A 1,322-nucleotide genomic window follows, 5' to 3' on the forward strand; every position below is an offset into this window, starting at 1 on the left:
TTTAAAAACATTTTCTTCCACATTTTTCCTAAGGAATAATGGGATTACAGTGGGCAAAACATCTTGGAAATGCTGTCAAAGTTACAATCAATGACTTGAATGAAAACTCTGTGACATTGATTCAGGAAAACTGCCATTTAAACAAATTGAAAGTGGTGATGGACAGTAAAGAAAAGGAAAAGAATGATGATATTCTTGAAGAAGGAGAAGAAAACCTTGGTAATATTAAGGTGACCAAAATGGATGCCAATGTGCTGATGCATTTGCGATCTTTTGATTTCATGTAAGTGGAAAAGATTTGTTATGTCACTTTCTTTTTTGTTTGCTTTTTGTTTTGTTTTTTGAGACAGGGTCTCATTCTGTCAGCCAGGCTGGAGTGCAGGGGTGCAATCATAGCTCACTGCAGTCTTGAACTCCCGGGCTCAAGCATCCTTCTGTCTCAGCCTCCCAAAGCACTGGGATTACAGCGTGAGCCACCACTCATGGCCTGCTATGTCACTTTCTAAACTGATCTGAAATTTTCAGGGGTAGAGGTAGTTAAAAATTAGGAGTTTGTTATTGTTTATTTATTCAAATTAATGCAGTTTTTTTGACATTGGCCTGCAATGTGCAGTAAGGAAATTTTCTAGCATCTGAAATAAAATGCCTGGCCCTGACACTTTTCCTCTAAGCCTGATTTATTTTTACAAGTCTTACATATCATATTTTCATTTTATTACTTAATTTAAAAACAGAATTGTGTATGTAAAATAGATTCGCAAGTATTATACTTTTGAATCCATGGAATTTTGTCATTCGAAATAATTACAGTGGTATAATTTTGATCACTAATATGAGTTTACATATGTCTATATTCTTTCTGATTTTAGACATCTAGACCCTTTTGGCACGTCGGTGAACTATCTAGATTCTGCATTCAGAAATATAAGAAACCTTGGCATAGTGTCAGTGACTTCTACAGACATCAGTTCTTTGTATGCCAAGGCGCAGCATGTCGCCCGGCGTCACTACGGATGTAACATTGTCCGGACTGAATATTACAAGGAACTAGCAGCCCGAATTGTCGTGGCCGCAGTGGCAAGGTACCACATTGCCAACAGTGTACCTAGTATGTTCAGTATATGATAAAAAGAGACAGTATTATAAGTATTATATATCTTATTTTTCAAATATACATGAAATGTAAATTGTGTATTCCATATTTATAATCTTTATTTGTTTTTAATTTTATGTAGTATCTGTTAGAATCTTATTTAAAAGCTTATGCCTGGAATATTCAGTTTACTCTCTAACTTAAAATATTATTAGATAATTAAAGTAGT

The 1,322-nt window shown here is 34.6% G+C and overlaps 1 protein-coding gene across 1 annotated transcript in view; it reads left to right on the forward strand.

Moving 5' to 3' along the window:
• Window positions 1–1,322, forward strand: part of TRMT1L (tRNA methyltransferase 1 homolog (S. cerevisiae)-like) — a 79,404-nt gene that overhangs the window by 29,942 nt on the left and 48,140 nt on the right. The window contains exons 6-7 of the mRNA XM_012639962.1: window positions 34–283; window positions 870–1,082. Coding sequence (XP_012495416.1) covers window positions 34–283; window positions 870–1,082 — 463 coding nt within the window. The remainder of the gene's footprint in view (window positions 1–33; window positions 284–869; window positions 1,083–1,322) is intronic.

This window comes from Propithecus coquereli, unplaced genomic scaffold (genome assembly GCF_000956105.1).
Source record: "Propithecus coquereli isolate 6110/MARCELLA unplaced genomic scaffold, Pcoq_1.0 Scaffold146, whole genome shotgun sequence".
Classification (NCBI taxonomy): Eukaryota; Metazoa; Chordata; class Mammalia; order Primates; family Indriidae; genus Propithecus; species Propithecus coquereli.